General features: G+C 41.6%; 1 protein-coding gene across 2 annotated transcripts in view; it reads left to right on the forward strand.

Annotated features, from left to right (window-relative positions):
- LOC122564433 (cystathionine gamma-lyase-like) overlaps positions 1-22,675 on the forward strand; it is a 107,110-nt gene that overhangs the window by 68,355 nt on the left and 16,080 nt on the right. For both annotated transcript variants that reach the window (XM_043719280.1, XM_043719281.1), the window contains exons 5-8: positions 1,000-1,131; positions 11,506-11,563; positions 18,350-18,427; positions 21,093-21,245. In XM_043719280.1, coding sequence (XP_043575215.1) covers positions 1,000-1,131; positions 11,506-11,563; positions 18,350-18,427; positions 21,093-21,245 — 421 coding nt within the window. The remainder of the gene's footprint in view (positions 1-999; positions 1,132-11,505; positions 11,564-18,349; positions 18,428-21,092; positions 21,246-22,675) is intronic.

The following is a 22,675-nucleotide window of genomic DNA, read 5'->3' on the forward strand; positions in this document are numbered from 1 at the left end:
TAAAAAAACCCATTAAACTGGAACACTGAAGGTAAGGCTGGAAGATGCTGGAAATTCCAGGAAAGATACATCTTATCTTCAGAAGAAACATTACTAATTCATTCTAGTAGTTGCTTTGAGATGGTGGAAGAAAATTGACAATGTTTTGTCAATCAGCATCAGTATAGGGTTAAGATGGTGGAATAAGGAATGTTGCATGGAAATCACTGAGGCTTCTTCAAAATATATTCTCCATTTTTCCTTGAGTAATGTTGCCACAGTAATCTCCCAAAGGCTGTTCAGGGGTAATGCAAATGAAAGGAGGACTTGGTCTTTCATAGTTTCCAACATGTACAAGAAAGAACCACATTGGCGAGACTTTGCCTGATTATACTGAAATGTACACAGTATATGGGTGGACAAGATGTACTATACTGAGACAGAAATTGCTGGAGAAACTCAACAGGTCTGGCAGCATATGTGGGGAGAAAACAGAATTAACAGTCTTAAGTCAGGTGCAGACTCTGCTTTCTCCCCATCAATGCTGCCAGACCTGCTGTGGTTCTACAACAATTTCTGTTTTTGTTTCAGATCTCCATCATCTACAGTTCTTTATTTTATTGCACTATAATCAAGAGTTTTCATTTGACATTTCAGAGCATTGGGATGAGGGAATAGCCATAGGTGCTTAGTTTACCTTACTGTCACCAAGACAGAAAGACAAGCAAATCTCCTTCTGGCAGCAAAATACTGAAATGCAGGAATAAACCTGATAATGATAGCCACAGTAGCTAATCATCAGGCAAATGCACACCACACTCCCAATTCCAAACAACCATTTTCATCCTAAACCAACCATGTTCAAGACTGTCACGGACCAATCTAAATATGGTGCCATGTCCACTTTTATGGTCATGAACTTTAAGAAAACAACAGCCTGCATTACTTTATTTTCACTTCCCTCAGAGTGCCCCTATGAAGAAATCCCTATCACTAACTTGTTTATGGTTCTTTTCACAGCTTGTTTGGATTGAGACTCCTACTAATCCTATGATGAAAGTTATTGACATCAAAGCTTGTGCAGAAACTGCACACAAACATGGAGACATCATACTGGTTGTGGATAACACCTTCATGACATCGTATTTCCAGGTAACAGTATTGGTCCACAATAAGCCACATTGCTCAATTGAATTAACGTATCGCAATGTAATTTCAAATATTTAGTGTGGGTTAATTTCTTTTCATTGAATTATCACTTTTTCTTTCCTCATGTCTCTAAATAAGCCTAACTATGCTCAGGTCTCAGTAAAATTGCTCCTGCAGTGATAAATCCTGTTTTTAAATTGAATGATAGGTATATAAAGACTTTCTGTTATTGGACATGGACAATAATGTTGAGTCATTGTATTGCTGATGCAGAAATTATTGCACCATTATGCCAATTGTGCATTCTATCACTCTATAGGTTAGAGTCTTATTTTCCATTGCAATGGAATAGTTTTTATTAGTAATTTCAGATCCAAGTCTCTTGGAATACGTTTTTTTGCAGAATATGCGAAAGGGGAACTTTATCTTCAAGCCTGTCCAATCTGATCATGTTTGATCTTTAGCTTCAACTCTGTTCTGCTGCTTTCTCAGCACACCTTGGATTTGTTTTTAAAGAAATGTAATAGCATTTCAGCAGTTAATCTGGCATATCCCCCACTCAACCATGACCATCAAGCCAGGGAATCAACCCTGGTTCAATGGAGAGTGCAGGAGGGTATGCCAGGAGCAGCATCAGGCATACCTAAAAATGAGGTACTAACCTGGTGAAGCTACCAATCAGGACTACTTGTGTGCCAAACAGCATAAACAGCAAGTGATAGGCAGAGCTAGGTGATCCCACAACCAATGGACCAGATCTAAGTTCTGCAGTCCTTCTGCATCCAGTCGTGAATGGTAGTGGACAATTAAACAACTCACTGGAGGAGGAGGCTCCACAAATATCTCCATCCTCAATGATGGAGGAGCCCAGGACATCAGTGCAAAGGATAAGGCTGATGCATTCACCACAATCTTCAGTCAGAAGTACCGAGTGGATAATCCATCTTGGGCTCCTCCAGTGTCCCCAGCATCACAGATACCAATCTCCAGCCAATTCGATTCACTCCACATGATATCAAGAAATGGCTGGAGATACTGGATACTGCAAACGCAATGGGCCCTGATAACATTCCAGCCATAGTACCAAAGATGTGTGTTCCAGAACTTGCGCTTCTCTAGCCAAGGTCTTCCAGTATAGTTACAACACTGGCATCTACCTGACAATGTGGAAAATTGCCCAGGTATGTCCTGTAACACAAAAAGCAGGATAAATTCAACCTTGCCAATTGTGGAGCAATCAACAAACTCTCCATCATCAGTAAAGTGATGGAAGGGGTCATTGACAGGGCTATCAAACAGCACCTGCTCAGCAACAACCTGCTCAGTGACGCCAAGTTTGGGTTTCGCCAGGGTCACTCAGCTCCTGATCACATTACAGCCTTGGTTCAAACATGGACAAAAGAGCTGAATTCCAGAGGTGAGAGTGAGAGTGACAGTCCTTGACATCGAGGCTGCATTTGACTGAGTGTGGCATCCAGGAACCCTGGCAAAGCTGGAGTCAGTGGGTATCAGGGGGCAAACACTCCGCTGGTTAGAGTCATACCTGGCACAAAGGAAGATGGTTGTGGCTGCGGAAGGCCAGTCATCTCAGCTCCAGGATATCACTGCAGGAGTCCCTTAGGGTAGTGTCCTAGGCCCAACAATCTTCAGCTGCTTCATCAATGACCTTCACTCTTTCATAAGGCCAGAAATGGAGATGTTTGCCAATGATTGCACAGTATTCAGCAGCATTTATGACTCCTCAGATACTGAAGCTGTCTGTGCTCAAATGCAACAAGATCTGGACAATATCCAGGCTTGGGCCGACAAGAGGCAAGTAACATTCACACTACACAAATGCTAGACAATGACCATCATCGATAAGAGACACTCTAATCACCAGCCCTTGACATTCAATTGTATTACCATCACCCCAGTGTCAACATCCTTGCGGTTACCATTGACCAGAAACTCAACTGGACTCATCACATAAAAACAATGGCTACAAGAGCAGGTCAGAGACTAGGGATACTGCGGCGCGTAACTCACCTCCTGATACTCCAAAGAGTATCCATCATCAACAAGGCATAAGTCAGGATTGTGATGGAATACTCCCCACTTGCCTGGATGGGTACAATCCAATAACACTCAAGAAGCTTGGCATCATTCATGTCAAAGCAGCCCGCTTGATTGGCACCACGTCTACAGATATTCAATCCTTCCACCACCGGCGCTCAGTAGCAGCAGTGTGTACTATCTACAAGCTACACAGCAGACATTCACCAAAGATCCCTAGACAACACCTTCCAAACCTACGACCACTTCCATCTTGACGGACAAGGGCAGCAGGTACTTGGGAACACCACCAGCTGCAAGTTCCCCTCCAAGCCACTCACCACACTGACTTGGAAATATACCACTATTCCTTCGCAGTCATTGGGTCAAATTTCTGGAATTCCCTCCCTACTGGCATTGTGGGTCAACTCATAGTAAGTGGACTGCAGCGATTCAAGAAGGCAACTCACCTCCACCTCAAGAGCAAATAGGAATGGGCTATCAATGCTGGCCAGCCAGCGATGTCTAAATCACACAAATGAATTTTTTTAAAAAGTGCACTTCTCAAATTGCAGTATAATTGGTCATTACTTCTAGTTTTGGATGCACTTTGACATCAAATCTATTACTGAAAGACGTAAGGACAGTAAAAGGCCTATCTTAATCCATCCACTTAGACTCAAACTTGATAAAACATGCTCATCAAATGCTTGACCTTCTGTTTTTACAATGCTCAATTTCAGCTGCTTCCCTGGAACATCAGTATGTGAAACCTATATTTATTTGTGTATTCTTCTTCCCCAGTTTGAACATCATCTGATACTTAGAAACATAGAAAATATGAGCATGTGTAGGCCATTTGGCTCTTCGAGCCTGCTCCACCGTTCAGTCTGATCATGGGCTGACTATCCAACTTATAACCTTGTTCCCGCTTTCACCCTCTATACCCATTGATCCCTTTAATCCAGTAATTATGTCAATATCCTTCTTGAAAATATTCAATGTTTTGGCCTCAACTGCTTTCTGTGACAAAGAATTCCACCAGCTCACCACATTCTGGCTGAAGAAATATCTTCTCGACTCCATCCTAAATGGCCTACCTTGTATTCTTAGACTGTCACCCCTGGTTCTGGACTCCTTGGTCATTGGTGATGGTCCCTCATTAATGCCTTAGACCAGCATCACTGACCTGTGTCACCTGCTACAGTAGAACTTGGCTTGACAAGGACTGGGTGGCAAACCCATTCTGATGGCCATTAAGGTTATAGCTGCTGTGAATTTCTCTGCTAGCAGCTCATTTCAGGGACTAACTGGGGACCAATGTGACATTTTCCTATCCTTGACCTATACATGTTCTCAGGATGTCACTGATGCCATTTTCTCCAGATCCCAGCTATTCATATCCTTCCCCTTTGGGAGAGTGAGGCAGCTCAGCCAGTGAGATTCTCCACCAATGCTGGTTTCTCCAAGTTGAAGGACAACAGCTATACAATGCACTCATTGCTTTGAACCTATCTTATCACCAACTTGTAGTGTTCTTTAGCAGAGTAGTCTTCCAGCTCATAGAATAGATTACTTACAGTTTGGAAACAGGCCCTTCGGCCCAACAAGTCCACACTGACTCTCCAAAAAGCAACCCACCCAGACCCATTCCTCTACATTTACCCCTTCACCTAATACTACGGGCAATTTAGCATGGCCAATTCACCTGACCTGCACATTTTTGGACTGTGGGAGGAAACCAGAGCACCCGGAGGAAACCCACATAGACACGGGGAGAATGTGCAAACTCCACACAAATAGTTGCCTGAGGCGGGATTCCATTCCATTCCATTCCATCTATGTTCAAGTTCAATTTGATCATCAATGGCAAGTTTTGGATGTCTGTGCCAGATATCCTGGGAGTTGACATGATATCTACATGCCAGAGCACACGCAAGTTAGTGTCTCCTTCTAAGGTCCTTGGGACATACACAGATTGCTGTTTGGAGTCAAGGGCTATGCTCTCCAAACATGGCTGATGACACTTCTACAAAACATTCAGACTGGCATGGAATGATGATGCAATGCTGCCCATACTTTCCATTAGGGAAACACATCTTTGGTCTCCTTAAGATGACATTTTAATGCCTGAAAGGTTGTGCCACATCATTGTGGCATTCTGCACCCTTCACAACAGAGATGACAGAAGTTGGAGCTCCTGAATGCAGACAAAATGGGGAATTGACAAAATATCTGAGGATGAAGCTGAAATTGAGAATGTGGCCATTGATCAGGAGGGACATTCACAAGAACATGACAGAGCAATGCTTCACTGCACGTGAGCTGCCAGAGAAAATCTAATTAAAACTCATTTCCAGGCTGTAAAGTTGGTTTGGACTTCCTTTTATTGTGTAAGCCTTCTGTTGGTCTTCTGGCAAGTAGCCCTACTTTGAGCAAACTACATATGGATTGTGTTATGTTTGCAGTACTTAACCTTTTCTGTTGCTCAATAATCCATGCTCAGTGTTCCATAGCCATATGGTTATATGCCTGGAATCTATGTCTGATACAATTTTCCGAATCTACACAGCAGAGGTTCTACTGGAAATAGCATCACTCAGTGAAACAAGGCACTAATATTGCATTGTCGTAGGTTTAGGGAATGTTTAAGGCTTCAGTCAGCATATCACGTCCAAGCATTGTGTCTCATTTTCAACAGCAGGTTGAGAAGAGACTTTGTGCAGCTTTCCTGAGCAGACCACTGCATCATGAGGGAAGGTGGAGATGTGAACTGTCCATTATGTGGAGGTGAATTCCTGATGAAGGGCTTATTCCCAAAACGTCAATTCTCCTGCTCCTCAGATGCTGCTTGACCTGCTGTGCTTTTCCAGCACCACAGTCTTGACTCTGACCTCCAGCACCTGCAGTCCTCACATTCTCCTGTCCATTATGTACCTCTCAGACTTGAATGAATGTGTGTGTGTTTTTTTAAAAGCTGATAGGTGGAATTAAACGTTGCCTCCAAAGATGTGTGGAATGATCAGTAATTCTGTACTTCCACTCTCAGCGTGAAAATAAGTGTGGAAGATGTGTGCAGGCTAGACCCTAGCACAATTCCTGAATGTTGCTTTTAATCTCAATGTTGTCCACATTAAAGTGCAACCTCCTGGCTATCAATGTCACAGATTCAAGGATCCTTGATGTCCAATGTTATGTTCAGTCAAGACATCAGTTGCATGTGAGAGATGAGAAATGTTTGGGATCCCTGAAGAGTCTGTTCATCTCTTATCTGGTTCAACATAACCAGGTTTGACAGTGACAAAGATACTGGAGCAGATATTTTAAGAGTACAAGTCCATGATACTGCAGCAACAGATGTTGCTAGGTATCCACTGTGAGTGAGTAGGAAATGCAGAGACAGGAAAGGTTAGCAGTTTGTGAGGATGATGTGAGTGAGAGGCTTTGAATGGACATGGTGAATGCAATATTGACAGTTGCAGTGATCCTTGGTAAGAGGTGCCTGCAGCTGCACCTTTGTCTGAGCTGTGGCCCGAAGAATACAGGCATAAGGTAGTGAGAGAAGGTTTTCTGCACTCCACCCAATGCAGAAAATCAATAACCTTCATTCTGCCCTGCTGTGTATTATACTTCACCCAGGACACTGCACTGACCTAAGCTGCCATTTCACTCTGGGCTGGCTGACTCTGTTAGTATGTCCTCCTTTACCAGTCAGCACTACCCTCCTTTCCACCACCCCCTCCAAGTCCCTGTCAGTGCACTGTGGAGCTAAATTGCCTTTCTCAGTTATTTCCCGAAGGAAATTGGTACAGGCATCACAGTGTGAAGAGCAGTTTCTGGCTTGTGGTATCTGAAACGTTGTGGGGCTTGGCTTTAAATATGGCAACAAAGGCATGTACATTGCAGAGTCTCAACAAAGGTGAGCACATTGCCTCTCCAGACAAATGATTCCACAACATGTCCACTCTAGAGATCAGTTACATAACTAATTTGGCCCCATGACTGAATTTTTCTTTTTTCTGTCTCATGCACCAAATTCAAATGCAATGTATACATTTCTCAGTGACATTTAACTGTGGTGCCTTTGGCTCAAAGGTGCATTGCTGATCCTATTCCAAAATGAGAGTGATTGATCTTCACTTTTTTGAACACACATGCAAAATAGATTCAACTTTTAACTAATAACAACTTGTAGTGGACTATGGTACCTTTATTTTTTACCTTCATTAAATGAGTTGTGATGATGGATTGGAATCCGAAACTATTTACAGACCTTTTAAAATTTTTAATTCCAAAATGTGTTGTTTTTAAAAGAATAACTGTCATAGAGTCATATGCTACAAAAGAACTGTGGGTTTCAGTTCAGTGAATGTTTGGCAAAGTCCTATGAATAAAATGTCCCACAGATAAATTGTCGGGAAAACTTCAACAGGGTGAGACTGAACAAAGAAATAAAAGGAAGCCGACCATCTCCTTCCTCTCAGCAGAAAGCTCCCTGTCGGTTTTACTCTCCAGGACTACACAAGAACAGACATTAAAAAGCCAATTTCAATTCTACCAGAATGGACTACTGGGACTGAACACTGTTATGTGTGCCATCCTGCATTCAGCTGTTAGTGAACTGTGAAATTCACAGCCACAGGACTATCTCTTGGTTACATTATATTGCAAGAAACCACTATATTTCACCTAATGCTTCAGTCCAATTAAAAGGAAACAATGAAGCATTCTCTGGACAATGAAGCATTCTCTGACCATGAACACTGGAACTTAATCATCGTCAAAAAGCATCAAAATGACAGGACCTCAACTAATCTGCAATACTAAGGATTGTGCAACTGACCATTTACCAACCAATGTCAGTGTTACTGGCACCTTCCACTGCTCTGGTCACAATATTCAACTTGCTGCTCTTTGCAAACACTCAGAGACCGATCCATATATCTTTTTTTTTAACTTTCATCCTGTCATATTCATTCCTTATTTTTAATCATTGTGTATATGTGTTCCCTTGACAGTACTTCTCATGTTTAGTAATGAGTAAACATAGCCTTTCTGTAAATTCAAGGAAACTGATGAAGTTGACTCCCCCTAATACTGACGTTAATTTGGATCTTGCAAAAAGATAGTCACAACAAAAGGAATACCTTTTAAATTAATTTGACTGCAACCAACTGAGCAGGTGGGTGAATAAAGAAGAGGAGCCAGTTCATCCCTCCTCACCATGGAGGTGAACAATTTCAGGAATTCCATCTGGGACCTTAATGAATTTAGGAAACTAGCTGGGATCTGATCATAACAAAGAAACTTGGCTGCATCCCAATCCTTGAGTTTTGATTTATTTTGACTCTTTTTAAAAAGTAATTTTTACAACAGAAGTCTAATTCTGTTTAATGTTCTATTTTTGAAGTCCGTTATACCTCAATAGATTTTGGATGTTCTCGCCAATGAGAGCATGAATATCAGTTGTTTGTATGCGTGTTTTTTTAACTGCCTGCATATATAGTGCAGACAATTATCATTGTTCAAGTATGAAGTGAATTGAAAGTACAGGAAGTACAGGTTCGTAACCTTGACTCCAGTAAATCTGGGGTTGACTGCCTTTGGAGGTTGGTGGGGGGAGGGATTGTGGTAGTGCATGGAGCTAGACAGTCGTCATCTGATGGTTAATTTGATCAAGTTTTTTTTTTACATGTTTTTTCTATCTCTTAATTTATTTTCTTCCCCACCCTGTGATTGCTGATAGGAGGCCTCAAAAGGGTCTTTTTTCTTTGTTGTTCCTTAACTCTAGCCATACAGATTCTTCACTTTCTGACCCCAGATCACTTCTTGCTGTTGATTTAATTTCATTTCTTAGTAATATAGTAACCCCACTCCCTTTACCCATTTGACTGTCCTTTCGATAGGATGTGTACCCTTGGATATTTCACTCCCAACCTGGTCCCCTTGCAGCCACATCTCTGTGATATCCACAACATTGTATCTGCCAATTTCAATCAGTGCCACATGCCATTCAATCTGTGCCATATCAAATCTTGTTTGATATGCTACGTGCATTTAAATACAGCATCATATAATCATAGAATCCCTAACAGTGTGGAAACAGACCCAACAAATCAATATTGACCGTCTGAAGAATATCTCACCCAGACCCATTACTCTACGCTAATACTCTACATTTCACCTAACTAATGCATCTAACCTGAACACTATGGGCAATAGCATGGCCAATTCACCTAACCTGCACATTAGATTAGATTAGATTACTTACAGTGTGGAAACAGGCCCTTCGGCCCAACAAGTCCATACCGATCCTCCGAAGAGCAATCCACCCAGACCCATTCCCCTAGATTTACTCCTTCACCTAAAGCTACGGGCAATTTAGCCTGGCCAATACACCTAACCTGCACATTTTTGGTCTGTGGGAGGAAACCGGAGCACCCGGAGGAAACCCACGCAGACACGGGAAGAATGTGTAAACTCCACACTGACAGTTGCCTGAGGCAGGAATTGAACTCGGGTCCCTGACGCTGTGAGGCAGCAGTGCTAACCACTGTGCCACCGTGCCGCCCACAAATCAGTGGAGATGCCGGGGATTGAACCCAGGACCTCATACATCTTTGGACTGCGGGAGGGAGCACCCGGAGGAAACCCATGCAGACACTGGGAGAATGTGCAAACTCCACACAGACAGTTGCCCAAGGCTGGACTCAAATCCTTGTCCCGAACCTTAAAACATTTTCAATTCTCTGGCATGGTATAAATCTTTGCCACATTTATGTTTTTTCTCTTTCACTTTAATACTATTCTTAACTTCGTTGGTCAACTATGAGTGATTTATTCTCTTCCCAGAATTCCTCATTGTGATAGATCCTCGTTGTGAGTCATAATCTATTTTCTTGAAAGTCAATCATTGTTCATCAACCACCTTTTCTGCAAAACCCCTTTCCCAGTCCACTCCAGTCAATTCTGCACTCATTGCTTTGTAATTAATGTTAATTAGGTTTAGCCCAGCTATTTCCAATCCAAGTGTCTCCCCTTTGAACTGAATGCTAAACCATGTCATGGGCACTATTTCTGAGGGTATCCTCTATTCCAGATTAATTTATTAAACCTTTTTCAATGCACACTACCAGATCCAAAATAGCCTAATCGCTGGTTGGATTCAGAACATACAGTTCTAGGAAACTGTCCCAAATACTATCTATGAAACCTTCCTTGTGATTACCTCTGCCAGTTTTCTTTTCCAGTCCACGTGAAAATTGAAGTCACCCATGATTAATGTACTACCTTTTTACTGCCTTCATTATCTCCTGATTTATTCTTTGTCTGAAAGTATGGCTACTGCCATGGGGCCAATAAACCACTCCCAAAAGTATCTTCCTCCCCTTGTTATTCTTATCTCTATTCATATGATCATATCTCACTTATTCCATGTTGTCCTACCAAAGCCACTCCACCACCCTTCCCTCCAATAAGTCACAAAGCTCTGAATATTTTGTTCCAAGCTCTAATCTCCTTGTAGCCATAATGGCTATAAGATCAGACCCAACAACCCCTAATTAATTCATTTTTCCCCAATTCTATATACATTCATATAAAGAGTCGTTAATTTTGCCTTTTCACCTTTTTCTCCTTTAGGCCCTATTTGCTGCATGTAAATTCAGTCCCTTCCTGTCCTAGTCTGGTATAATTCCCTAAATAGCTGCCGTGTATTAATAAAATAAGATTCTTGATTTTTTCCTGACAATTGAGACACAGTGGTACAGTTGGTTTTCATGGATTTAGATGCAGAAATTGGGCTGTTTATACTGATCAATAGTCAACCAGAAATGTATGTGTGGACTCACTTGAGGATAGAATCTCAGAGATGGTTTCTTGCTGCTGGTATTGAGTAGCATGTCAAACTTCCCTGTTTTGATTACAGTACATGCACCAAGTGCCATTTATGCTCTTATTCCAGAAAAGCAACAAACTCTTTGGATGTGAAGTGAGAAATTTGAGAGAAATGAGAAGATAAGACATTTTAATGTGTTGTGGTTTTATTATGTTTTTGTCAGCTTTCCATTTGACCGAATTTGACCGACAATTCTAGATAAAATCACCAATATGATGTGAAGCTCGAGTAGTTAGTGCTAGAAGTTTAATCTATTTCCAAATGATGGCTGGACCCTTAATACTCCACTCAATTAGCTAGTTCACCCATTTTCTTATTGGGAATTAGTTGGACAATGACATTTCAAATATCATTACTTTATACTATTAATATTATGTTATTTGATGGTTAATATCAAATGAAATATTTACTTCCAGAATATTGTAGAATTTATTTTCTCTTTTTAGCGCCCTTTGGCACTGGGTGCTGACATCTGCACATGTTCTGCAACAAAATACGTGAATGGTGAGAGCTTTTGTTATTTAAATAAAGCATCATATTTGCAATTTAATGTTCAGACCATGAACTAACTGCACAGAGACTGGAATTCCATCATCAAGTAACCCTTTATTTCCTTGTGCACAGTACACTGACTGTGGCCAACCAGCTCAGAGACAGTCCCCTGAACTGAGGAGATTCTAAATCCCCTGTTTGTATTCTTTTCCTTTCCCATGTCATGTATGTAGGACACAGTGAAGAACAACAGGTGCTTAAATCTTTATTTGTATTCCACCGCCAGGAAGAAAGGGAACACCTGAGTAGCCTCCTCATCAAAGGGCAATGCTGCGTGATCAAAAAAGTGAAGGGGAGGGCAGAGATTAAATCAAAATAGAGTTAGAGGGGGAAATAATACACTCCACTCCCTGCGGCGCCCACCTCTCCCTATAAACCTTGATGGTGTCGGTAGACAGTGTGTGCTCCTTCTCCAGAGACAACTGGACTCGAATCCCTGTTTTTTTTGTTTTTAAATGTCTCCTAGCTCAGAGAACTCCTCTTCTTCTCCCTCCTCACAGTACACTGGCTGTGGCCAGCCAGCTCAGAGTCCTAAATCTGAATTGAGGAGATTATAATCTCCTGTTGTTTTTTTCTTTCTCTAAGCACCCATGTGGTGTGTTTGCATGTGTGAGACACAGTGAAAGACAACAGGTGTACAAAGCTTTATTCAATTTCCACCACCAGGAAGTAAAGAAACACCAGGGTGGGCAGTGACAAGCAGTGCCCTTCTCAAAGGGCAATGCTGTGTGTTCAAAAAGGTGAAGGGGAGGGCAGGGATTAAATCAAATTGGAATTGGAGGGGGAAATAAAACACTCCACTCCCTGTGGTGCCCACCTCTCCCTGAACAACTCGAGGGTGTTGGTAGACACCGCGTGTTCCTTCTCCAGAGACATACGGGCTCGGTCGTATGTTTGTTTATTTTTCCTGTTTTTTTTGCTGTGTAACACTGTTGTTTATCTTTTTTTTTTATTATTAACCCCCACACTACCTCCTAACTGCGGTAGTGCTTATTTTTTCCCCCAGCACCCATGGTGTGTGTGTGCAGGTGTGAGACACAGTGAAAGACACAAAGTGCACGAATCTTTATTCAATTTCCACCACCAGGAAGATAGGAAAACACCCGAGTGGCCAGTGACAAGCACTGCACTTCACATCAAAGGGCAATGCTGTGTGCGGTCCCATGTTTGTATTGGGCAGCCAGGGCTTCCTGATTGGCACAGGTTAACAACCCCAAACAAGGATCTGATACTCAATAACATCCACCTGGTTCCAATCAATACAGATCTGTCGTTTGGAAAATCACAAAATTCTGAAGTCACGTTTTAGTCTGTTTGATGTGTTTTCTGAAGTGTGCAATGTGGGTAAACCATTTGAATTACTATGATCTCTATAAGGATTTTTTCATCTCTCTGCAAGTCCTAACTGTCAATGGCAGGAGTTATGTGCATTAACAGTGTTACTACCTTTACCTCCAGTAAGGTAAACATATCTACTTTTTATGAGGCTAAAGAGAGGAACAAAAAGAGGTCCTGAGGAACTATGAGAGATTTCAGATCATTCAAGGAACTTATTCAGAATTGCTAGCTATAGATTTGGTCCTATAATGAAATTTTAGGAATTTTCCTCTTAGGAATTTTTGGAGTACCAGAATTATGTCAGGACAGAACACATCTACAGGTAAATTGTAACAGAAACAACTCAACTGAGTTAGCCAACACCAACACGCAGTAACAAAAGCAAAGCACTGTGGATACTGCAGATCTGAAATAAAAACAGAAACTCAACAGGTCTGGCAGCATCGGTGGAGAGACAAACAGAGTTAATGTTTCGAGTCCAACATGGACTCATATGGAACCGTATTGAGATGGAAAACTCTGGGCTGCATCTTCGCAGACACAGGCTGTCTTGTTTTTAGTCAGCTTTATGGAGGTTTACTCTCCGTGAGGTCTAGTGAGTTTTCTCATACTATCTTCATGTACTTGCTACATTACCTATGCATCAAGACCCTCTGGCAGCCTGCTCATGCTATTCTCCAGTACGTTTTAGCACATCCTAGGACTATATTTAAAAGGCTGTTGTGTGTCCAGTCAAGTGCTGTCAGTCCAGATTTGCCCTGCACTATTTGTGTCATTTTCCTTGGACACAGCAAAATTGGTGCCCACTTTGCAGACCAGGAGCTGGAGGTACTGATGGACAGGATTTTTTAGAGGGGCAGCCACTCTCTTCCCCCAGAGGAGGCAACAAAACCAGACGCTGACAGCCAGGCCTGAGTTGCCACTTGGGTCAGTGTGGTCTCCAGAGTCTGAAGAAAGGTCTAAGCAGTGTAAGAAGGAGACAATAGCTCTCACTATTGCTTGCAACATCTTTCCTCATTCACTCTTACCTACTCCATCCCTCCAGAATACTAACCTTGCCTGGCCTCTGTGCTACCAACCTGTATACATAGAACAAGTTACTACTTTTCCCTCAGCTGCACTAACTCTAAAAGCATTGCCAGGTATGCACACAAATCTGTACTTTATCACGCTAACCACTGGTGCTCAGCTGCAGTGACAAGGTGACAGAGGTACATGGGAACTTCACCTCACGCCAGGTGCCCCTTCCTCACACAGAGTTAGGGTGATGCCAATTGCTGGAGGAGGAACCACAGTCAGGTTCCCCAGAAGCACTCCACTGAGGCTCTCCACCTTGCCTGTGGGCATTCAAGTTATGGAGGGTGCAGAACATTCTCAGGTTGTCCGGCCCCTCTTGTCACAAATGCCCCGGGTCACTCAATCAAAGATCCAAGGTGAACAGTTCCCACCTCAGTTAGGGTCCCTCACCCTAGCAGCAAATCCTAGGACTGCACAAGAATGTAATGAGAGGAAGGAGACTTGGTTGACATTTCATGTAAATACTTTGTCACACTTTTTGATATATTTTCATTTCTCACCATTAAGTTGTGTATGTGAATGTCTGTCGAGCCACAACTACACAGATCCTAGCCATCCTTGGCATGACACAATGTTGAATGATCCAAGGTGTGAACTGAGTAATTCCTGCATCATCAACAGACTATGGGAACTTGGGAGGTGCTTGATACTTTGCCCCCTAGACTCAATCTTCCAAGTCTCAGTACATTGTACATCACAGCCATGAGTTGGATTGATTTATGATGATGGTCAAGAATGCTTGTGCTCAGGAGTTTGGACTGCATACAGTCAGTTAAAGCTTACGGTTCCCATACAGCATGTTGTTGTCTTTCACCTGTACTTTATTGGTATCTGTGGAATGCTGCTCCCCTTTGAAGGGCCTCACATCGCACATAGTGAAACCCCTCCCTCACAGAATGAAACTCTAACCCCACCCACTCCAGCTGTGGTGGCCACCATTTTCAGCTCCATTCTGTAATTGTTTTTTGTAGCATGATGGAAGGAAACAACAATTACTCCTCAAGCAAAGAGTATCAGGCACATCCTCTTACTATAAGAGATACCTCACACACAAACATTGTCTTCCTGGTGGTCCCTTCCATCAATCTCATTGGTTTTGCACTTCCCCAATTTCCCACGCAAGCTGTCTATCCCCTTGCTGAAGATGATGAGCTAAATCAGGACTGATAGACTCTCTTCAAGGTCTATCTTTCTATTTTTTTTCCCTTATTACTAAATTATTCAGATCATGGCAGCATTGGGAATGCTTTTCACTATATTTTACTGTTTTTCTCACTGTAAGGTATATGACAATAAATTATTCCATTCAAAATCATTCAATTCTTCATCTCCCCTTTTACTATCCAGCCCCAGTCACATTGAATCAATGTGCCATATATACTAAACCACTTTCCACCAGAGTCAAAGTCAGGGTGATTGCTGATTGCTGATGAACACCACCCCCACTCCTGCATTACAGCTTTCCCTTCAAAGCTCTAACATCTCCCCTCATTTAGGTATTAGGTTGTCCCATTTCACAACTGTAATTTCCTCCTGCCTTCAATCCACACAGTTGAGTTCCCCAATGTCCCTTCTACATCATTGGCCTCAGAAAAACCCATCTTGACAATTAGTGGAAAGACCCCAGGACTGACAGTGGACAAACCCCTTGATATATGTCATCGGCCCTGAACGATTAGTGACCAGATCTTTGAATGATCTCCATGTAGCTCCCTGACTGACTTATCGCAACTCCATTAGCTAGTTGCACTTGAGGCATAGAATTGCCTATGATGTACTTCCCAAACTGTAGAGGTATGGACACCCTGACCCTGACTAGCCCAAACCCTTGGACCAATGCTTAAAGCTACCCTTGACTTGCCAGCACCCCCTGACTGAAGACTATCTTCTTTGACTTGACTGAGCACTATTCCCCTTAGAACTTGAGACATGGTGATTTGGTTGGAGTGAGCCTTTAAGCTCTAGTTCAGAGAGCAAAGCATAAAAGGCAAAGCAGAGATGCTGTGAGCACAAAGCAGACTCCAAAGTGAGTGAGCAGTCCTGATATATAGCCCGGTTCAATTCATCAGATAGATACCTCTACATGTGAGCAAAGTCCTGGCAACAGCATTATAATGAAAGGTGCTGGCATGCTCCAAAGTGCAGAGCTGTGTTGTGAGTGAATCAGAGGTGTGCCATGGTGATGCAGTGAGGCCAGTACATGTTGCATGCCATTGTCTGTGAATGGGGTGATGTGCAGTCACTAACCATGGATTGTGCCCTGAAATGAAAGGGTTCAGAAAAGATTTACAAGGAGGTTGCCAGGGTTGGAGGGTTTGAGCTGTAGGGAGAGGCTGACTAGGCTGGGGCTGTTTTCCCTGGAGTGTCGGAGGCTGAGGGATGACCTTATTGAGGTTTATAAAATCATGAGGGGCAGAGATAGGGTAAATAGACAAAGTCTTTTCCCTGGGGTGGAGGAGTCCAGAAATAGTGGGCATAGGTTTATGGTGAGAGGGGAAAGATATAAAAGGGACCGAACAGGCAACTTTTTCACACAGGGGATGGTGTGTGTATCGAATGTGCTGCCAGAGGAAGTGACAACATTTAAAAGGCATCTGGGATGGGTATATGAATAGGAAAAGTTTAGAGGGATATGGTCAAATGGGACTAGATTAGTTTAGGATATCTGGTCTGCATGGATGAGTTGGTCTGAAGGGCCTGTTTCTGTGCTGTACACCTCTATGACTCTATGTCGGTGCCTGGTGTCCAACATGGAGCTCCAGAGGAACAAAAAGTGAGTGAGAGTTGCCAGGTAACCACTCTGACTTCTATGTCAAACATTGTCACCATCTAGTTTCTATCCGACAAGGGGGGAGAATGCAAAACCTCATATCAATGAACAAAATTAGGTAACAAAGAGATGTTAATACATAACATTGCATGCAACTAGGCTTCTCACCACTCACTAGCGACAAGCTTGTTATGCCATTTAACATTTAATTGGAAAACGGGACATCTTGCTCTTGATCTCTTGACCATCTCACTGGCCATCTCCCATGATTTTCCCAATTTTCTCTCCATTACCAATGTTGTTCAGGGGCTGAGAAGATTCCACCCAGAATTGATGTTTCCAGCCTGTGGAGTTAACTCTGTTCTTCTCTCTACATAGATGATGCAATTCCTGCTGTGTATCTTCAGCATTTTCTCATTTTCTTTCAGCACATAGGATTTAACTTAAGAATTCCAGAGTATTATTATTTCTTTTTTTTTGGACCTTGAAGGATTAAGGCTAGAAAATTTTAGTCAGTGTTTAAGAATGTTTATTATGCTAATTAATTCTTTTTCACATTTATAGTAATGATTACAATATCAGAGTATGAGGTAATTTAATATATATAGCAACTACTCCAAATATAAGTAAATAGTCAATAATGTCTCCACTGAACAATGAGTCATAGATATTTGTTACATGACAATTCTATTCTTGATTTAACGCAATGCTCAAATACACTCACAAATCAAATAGATACTGATACAAATATGTCAAGACAGTCCATTCACTTCCACTATGACTTTCTAGTAATAGAAAGTGTGTAGATGTGTGTTTAAAGGAGAGTTTAATTGCAGGCCCTGGCCGAGCTTTATTCTAAATGCAATCAACAAATGGCTCCAATTGATTGAGTGTGTCCCATTGCTTATTTCATTCTAGCTTTATAAAAAAAAGTCCTTGTTTCTATACCCCAGGCTGTTATTTCCGAGGGTAATCAATTGCCAACTATATCACAGTAAAAAGGGGGTTGCATATCAGGCAGAATGTGTAAGGCTCATTGATTTTCCTCCCGAAGTGAACCCAATTAAGTTGTTATAACATTCCAATAGCCTTTCATTTCCATAATTTTTTTGAAACTGAATTCAGTTATCCTCGATCATCCATATGTCCAGACCTGACTACTACCCTCGAATAATCCCAAAACACCTGACAACACTCCAGCCCTGACCAGACCAGAATGCCAGCACCTCCCCCAGACCCATAAACATGCCAATCATGTTTAAGAATTCTCTGGATTACCTTTTCACTCCTCCTGAATTAATGTCAGAAATATAACTAGTATAATCTTGTAACTTTTTGAAATGATTCTGGGCAACACACAGAAACAACTGCTTAGTGAAGAGTTAATCATGTATGTGACAATTGGTTTGTTAGTCCTTCAGGTTAAAGCACTTTGTATGGTTTAGTTTTTAACAAGCTTTCAGTGAAACTCCTAATAAAGTTATTCCCTTGAATTCCTTTGAATTATCAGTGTGTGCACTTTACCAGAAAAAAATAACTTTTTAAATTTCCAGGTCACAGTGATGTAATCATGGGCTTGGCTTCTATGAATCGAGATGACCTCTATGAAAGACTCAAATTCTTGCAAAATGGTAACGATTTACAGCTCTCTGAACAATATTTTGCATGATAATGTTTGAACAGCTCTATAATATTGCTCATTTCTAAGGTCAGAGTTTTTTTATGGTGAAGTACACAATGGCCTAGAATTTCCAGGCAATGACGATGGTGGTCATCTTGCCACTCCTCTTGACGCTTTCTCTGATCCAGTGATACTACCTATTTCTCCTGGGATCTTCCAATCTTGGCCAATGCCGAAATGGGCAGTTTAATTTTCCAGAATATGACCAGCGGGTTCAGGAGAGATGTATGTTGGGGTGTGGGGAGGAGGTGTGTGGAGTGGTAGTTTTAAGTATCTCAGTGGATGAATGTGGGTTGGTGAATGGATGAATGAATACGTGAGTGGATGATTGAGTAAATGGGTGTGGTGGGGAGTTGTATCATTATTCTGTCTAGTTAGGGGATGTTTTCAGATCTGATTGGCATGTTTATTGGGTCTGGGGGAGGTGCTGGCATTCTGGTCTGGACAGAGCTGGAGTGTGTCAGGTGTTTCAGGATTATTTGAGGGTAGTAGATAGGTCTGGACCTATGGATGATCGAGGATTAGTTGAGTCAGGTTGAGCGTAGTTGTGCGATCAGTGATAGTGAGGTTGGATCTAGAGAGTGATTAGATTGGTGCAGGAAGTATTTGGGGGGTATTCATATAAGTTTGTGGGGTGAATTTGTATTTGCAGAATTACATTTTACATTGCTCAAAAATTGCATGAATTCATGTAAGATTCCGTAAATGCATTTTTTAGATTAGAATCGGTTTGACCATTGTGGCACAGACAACCTCACACAGAGAAGCTAACACCTTCAATACATTATCTGAGCTGACATGACACCAATTGTTAAAGTTCACTTGAGAATATAACTTTTTAAAAAAGTTTTGCGATTTACATATGTAAGAACTGTGGGCGGCACGGTGGCACAGTGGTTAGCACTGCTGCCTTACAGCGCCTGAGACCCGGGTTCAATTCCCGCCTCAGGCGACTGACTGTGTGGAGTTTGCACGTTCTCCCCGTGTCTGCGTGGGTTTCCTCCGGGTGCTCCGGTTTCCTCCCACAGTCCAAAGATGTGCAGGTCAGATGAATTGGCCATGCTAAATTGCCCGTAGTGTTAGATAAGGGGTAAATGTAGGGGTATGGGTAGGTTGCGTGTCGGTGTGGACTTGTTGGGCCGAAGGGCCTGTTACCACACTGTAATGTAATCTAATCTAAACTGAAACCAACATAGTCATTCTAGAAGATGAGAGACTTAACAAACAATCCAGGTCTTTTTTAATATATAATTTCAGTTACATCACACTGTAAACTTTTGCTACACATTCTGTGTCTTACAATCTTATTCTGCACAACACCTGATGAAGAAGCAGCTCTCCGAAAGCTAGTGCTTCCAAATAAACCTGTTGGACTATAACCTAGTGATGTGTGATTTTTAACTTTGTATACCCCAGTCCAACACCGGCATCTCCAAATCATGAAAAATTTCTATTGTGTGGTTTAAGATTTTTCCATCTGTTCTATATCTAGACAGCTTGTTTTTGTTTGCAACTTCTGTTAAAAAACTTCTGTTTTGTTAAAGAAACTTTGCAGACTTGTGTATCTATGTTTGAGTAACTTGTCAACACGTTAACTGAATATTTCGAAAAATGAGTTTTATTCATTTTGTGACCTGATGTCCAGTAGTACCATCAGCTGGGATTGAAGCTAGTGTTAAAATTTGAAGATAATGCCACATCAGGCGGTATTACTGACAATGGGAATGACTAACAAAATATAGAAAACATATATCAACTTTGTAGAGTGGACAGATAAATAACAAATGAAATTTAGTAAAGCAAAATGTGAGAGGGGTTCGTCTTGATGAAGGGAAGCAAGGCAAATATTCCTTGGCGGAGAAAGTGAGGTCTGCAGATGCTGGAGATCAGAGCTGAAAATGTGTTGCTGGAAAAGCGCAGCAGGTCAGGCAGCATCCAGGGAACAGGAGAATCGACGTTTCGGGCATAAGCCCTTCTTCAGGAAAGCTGGGATTGAAGTTAGTGTTAAAATTTGAAGATAATGCCACATCAGGCGGTATTCCTTGGCGGTAAAGCTTGAGGAGGAGCAGAGCGATTTGGGAATGTAAATATCAGTAATTAAAGTCAGAAACATATTTCATTGCAACACTATTCAAAATGCATTAAACAATTCAATTTACACTAGGTTTCATTATAGAGAAAGCACATCAGACCAGACAATCCTGGTGAAGGGTTCTGCCCATAACATCGACTCCCCTGCTCCTCGGATGCTGCCAGACCTGCTGTGCTTTATCCAGCACCACATTTTATTGATTCTCACTCTCCAGGATCTGTGTTCCTCGCTATCTTCTTCATTATAGAGAAGACTAGAATAAAAATCTATGGAAGTAGTGTCACATTCATATATAATCTTAGTTCAAATTCACTTGAAATACCGCAAAGTTCTGGTCTGAAAGGTAGGAGAGGATTTAGAAAATATCATATGCTTTTCTGTGTTTCATATTTTGGCTCATGTTTTGTATAACTTTTCAACCAAGTGAGTATTCAAACAAATAACCTGTCCTAAAGGACAAAATATGGTTTATAGAATCTAATGTTTTACAAAATGTTTTTGTTTCAAAACTCTAATGGTGTAGCTATTGGTGCAATTCCATCTCCATTCGACTGTTACATGTGTAACCTTGGCTTGAAGACTATGGCTCTTCGAATGGAACAACACTTCAAGAATGCGCTGGCTGTAGCCCAGTTTTTAGAGGCAGATCCTCGGGTGGAGAAGGTTATTTTTCCAGGTTAGTGCTTAAGGCATGATTTTTATTATCAATATTCAGATCTATTTTGGTAGCAAACTGACTTGATAGATGCAATAAGTTTAATGATCTTATTCTGTCTTTGTATTCTATTTGCTATCTGATTGTTATCCCTAATTGGATCAATTAACAAACCCATCAGATGTGACTTAGTTCATTAGATACTCTGTTTCATTTCATAAAATTACAATATTGATAAATGTGCACATGTCCAAAAACCACATCAGCCTTATATTAAGCTTCCTAGTATAGCACAGCCAATATTTTACATTGAGTGCATTTCCTTTCCTGTGGTTGCAGTGTGATATGTACAGGACAGCTTTTAACTGTCATGTATTACTTTACTCACTCCACATAATATCAAGAAATGCCTGGAGGCACTGGATATTGCAAAGACTATACACCCTGACCAGAAACTAAACTAGACAAGACATATTAATGCAATGGCAATAACAGCAAATCAGAGGCAAGGAATACTGCGATGAGTAACTTGCTTCTTGACTTCCCAAAACCTGTCCACCATCTACTAGGCACAAATTGGGAATGCAATGGAATAGTCCCTATTTGTCTGGATGAGTGCAGATCCAATATAACCCAAGAAGCTTGACACCACCCAACACAAAACAGTCCACTTGATTAGCAGTACATCCACAAACATTCACTCCCTCCAAAGCTCAGTAACACCTGTGTGCACTATTGACAAGATGCACTGCAGAAATTCTACAAATCCTACAAACCTCCTTAAACAGCATCGTCCAAACCTCTGGAAGGAAATGGGCAGCAGATACATGGGAATGCTACCAACTGCAAATTCACCTAGTTGGCAGTGTGCAACATCCTTTAATGAGGAGGAGAAAGCTAACATGGAAACCAGAAGGGGAAGTTGTATAGTTAGCGTTTGGGTGTAAATCAAATCAATTGATCAGAAGGACGGTCTTGAGGACAAAATGAGATTAGAGACAGCAAGAGGGAATGTGAGCTCAGGACTAGGGTAAGAAGTACCCTTAGCAGGATTTTACTCCGTGGACTAGTTGAAGGGAGGGAAGTATGGGAGACAGCTCTTAAGCTGTGACCAAGAAATCCATGAATTTGACACACTGTAAGAAACAGGAAATTAGCATTGCAAACTAAGATGGTCTTGGAATTGTGATACAAAAGAGTGGGTCCTCATCAATAGTTTTTAACATTGACAACAAATGGCTAAACCATTTTTCCGCCATGTCTTTTCAAGAGAGTCGATTTAGTGATATGAGGATGAAGGCCACTTATCTTAACACAATCTCATTTGTACGTGCATCTTGGTTGGTGAGGGCTACACAACTGGAAGATAAATATAGTTGAATATGAAGCGTTTTACTGTGACAACCCCCGCTGCTCCATTCACTCCCTATTCTCCACCTGTGATAGCGTAC

The sequence above is a fragment of the Chiloscyllium plagiosum genome, chromosome 29 (genome assembly GCF_004010195.1).
Source record: "Chiloscyllium plagiosum isolate BGI_BamShark_2017 chromosome 29, ASM401019v2, whole genome shotgun sequence".
NCBI lineage: Eukaryota > Metazoa > Chordata > Chondrichthyes > Orectolobiformes > Hemiscylliidae > Chiloscyllium > Chiloscyllium plagiosum.